A 2,363-nucleotide genomic window follows, 5' to 3' on the forward strand; every position below is an offset into this window, starting at 1 on the left:
CTTAAATGAAAAGGGTAGTTTTAATTTTTGTTAATTTTAGTAAGCTTTTAAACTCAGTTGTTGAAGGAAAAAGCCAAAAGGAAAATTGAAAGGCAAATAACTATTTCAGGAATGGTAACTATTTAAGTTTAGGAACAGTGAGTTAGGAAATGATAGCATATGGGATAGCCAATTTTAGCCTTTATAAAAAGTATAAATTAGTTTGTTTTCTATTGTAAAAAGCATATCATAAGTGTAGAGAACAAATAGTACATTTAGAAAAACTATAAATTAGTTTGTTTTCTATTGTAAAAAGCATATCAGAAGTGTAGAGAACAAATAGTACATAGCAATAGAAAAAGGTTTCCAGAATTCTTTGTCTTCTTGTCTCTCCCCTCTCGACATCTTCTTCACAGATTCGTGAGTGTTATTTTAACAAGTTAGTTTCAGAGCGAGCTTTTATTTCTACAAATTGGTATTAGAGCGAGATTTTATTTTTAACAAATTAGTATCAGAGCCGATAGCGAATATGATGGGACAAATGCCGCTACCACGATTAACGAAGACGAACGACGAGAATTGGAGCATCCAAATGAAAGCTCTTCTTGGTTCTCAAGACGCATGGAAGGTGGTCGAAGAAGGTTTCGAAGAACCAAAGAATACCACGGGTTATACGGCGGCGCTAAACAAGGTGCTAAAAGAATTGCGATCAAAGGATAAGGCAGCATTATGCATGCTGTTCCGGGCTATTGACGAGTCGAGCTTTGAGAAGATTGTAAGGGCAACTACTTCAAAAGAAGCGTGTGACACTTTAGAAAAAGTGTTCAAAGGAACCGACCGAGCCAAGCAAGTGCGTCTCCAAGCTTTGCGTGGCGAGTTGGAGAGCATGAAGATGAAGGAGTCAGAAAATGTATCTGACTACATTACGCGCGTACAGACCGTGGCAAATCAATTAAATCGAAACAGAGAAATGTTACCCGAGATGCGGGTTGTGGAGAAGATCTTGAGTTCGTTAACCAACAACTTCGAGAATGTTGTATGTGCAATAAAAGAGTCAAAGGACCTAGCGAAGTTCACGGTCAATGAGCTCGCCGGTTCTCTCGAGGCACACGAGCAACGTAAGAAAAAGAAGGAGGAGACACTCGATCAAGAGCTTCAGACTAAGGCATCAATAAAAGATGAAAATGTACTCTACTCTCAAAATATTCAAGGTAGAGGTCGAGGAAGTCGCGGAAATGGTCGAGGCGGTCAAGACAGCAGATATGAAAAAAATTATAAGCAGAAGAGACAGTCGAGGCAAGCAAATTGGCGTGGAAGAGAACGCAATCAAGGACGCTGTCAAGGATATAATTCCAACGTCTAGTGTTACAAATGTAAAAAATATGGCCACTATGCAAATAATTGTAACTTCGACAGATGTGTACAATTGTGGCAAAATGGGTCATTATGCAAGAGATTGTTGAGCCGAAGAAAAGGTGCAAGAAACGATCAACCTAGCCTTGGATGACACAACAAATGGAGACATTCTCTTGATGGCCCAAAATGAAGAGCTGAACACAAAAGGACACGGCGGCGCGAAAGACGATGGTGATAGTCGTGAGATGGTGGAAACTGTTGGAAATGAGGTGATGCACAGCGGATGTGGCGAAATCCTGATAGCGGAGACGAGAAAATTGAAGAAAGATGAACAACCGGATAATAGAGAGCCCGAGCTCGAAGAGAGAGAGCTCTAATGGCTGGAAAGGCAATTTGAGAAAGAAAGAAGAAAGAGGATAAAAATGGAAGAAGAAAAGAAAGAGTTAGAAATGAAGGAAGAGAATGGGAAGGTAATCTCTGAACTTGTGAAGAAAGTTGAAGAAGGTGTGGAGAAAGAGAATGACTTGTTAATGGAGATTAATGATCTAGTGGACGAGCTAGTGAGAGAGGAGAAAGATATAGAGATGCTGACTCAATAGAGAGACTCACTCGACGTGAACCTGAATCGAGTTCAACAAGAGGCAGTGAATTTACAACACACGATTGAGATACTCACTCGTGATAAAGCCGAAATGGAGGAAGCAAAAATGGAAGTTGAAAATGTCGTTGTGGACTTGCGAAGAGAATTGAGTAAACTGAAAGAAGCTATGACGTCTGAGTCAAGTATGGCTGAGAACGGGAGAAATGAGGAGTTGGTGTCTCAAATGGCTTGTTCTCGAGAAGCTCCAAATGAAGTCTCATCAGAAAAGGACAAGCTCAGTTTGCCGCTCGAGGACAAGGAGAGGAAATTGAAGAAACCACGCCTAAGCTCGAAAAAACGAAAACGGCGTAGGTGAAATCATTGAATTAGCATTTAAGTTTATGGAGAATTTTGTTGGGAATAAACTTAAATGTAAAAGGTAGTTTTA

At 40.1% G+C, this 2,363-nt stretch overlaps 1 protein-coding gene across 1 annotated transcript; it reads left to right on the top strand.

Moving 5' to 3' along the window:
* The first annotated feature begins 508 nt into the window (after window positions 1–508).
* On the top strand, window positions 509–1,342 carry LOC147789995 (uncharacterized). The gene has a single exon (XM_087129424.1). It carries the CDS (start codon window positions 509–511, stop codon window positions 1,340–1,342), a length of 834 nt encoding a protein of 277 aa, XP_086985550.1.
* The last annotated feature ends 1,021 nt before the right edge of the window (window positions 1,343–2,363 follow it).

The sequence above is a fragment of the Cucurbita pepo genome, chromosome 12, assembly GCF_057944985.1.
Source record: "Cucurbita pepo subsp. pepo isolate OVF chromosome 12, ASM5794498v1, whole genome shotgun sequence".
Taxonomy (NCBI): domain Eukaryota; kingdom Viridiplantae; phylum Streptophyta; class Magnoliopsida; order Cucurbitales; family Cucurbitaceae; genus Cucurbita; species Cucurbita pepo.

Coding starts and splice junctions, on each gene's coding strand:
- LOC147789995 (XM_087129424.1), top strand. CDS start 509: ATGATGGGACAAATGCCGCTACCACGATTAACGAAGACGAACGACGAG.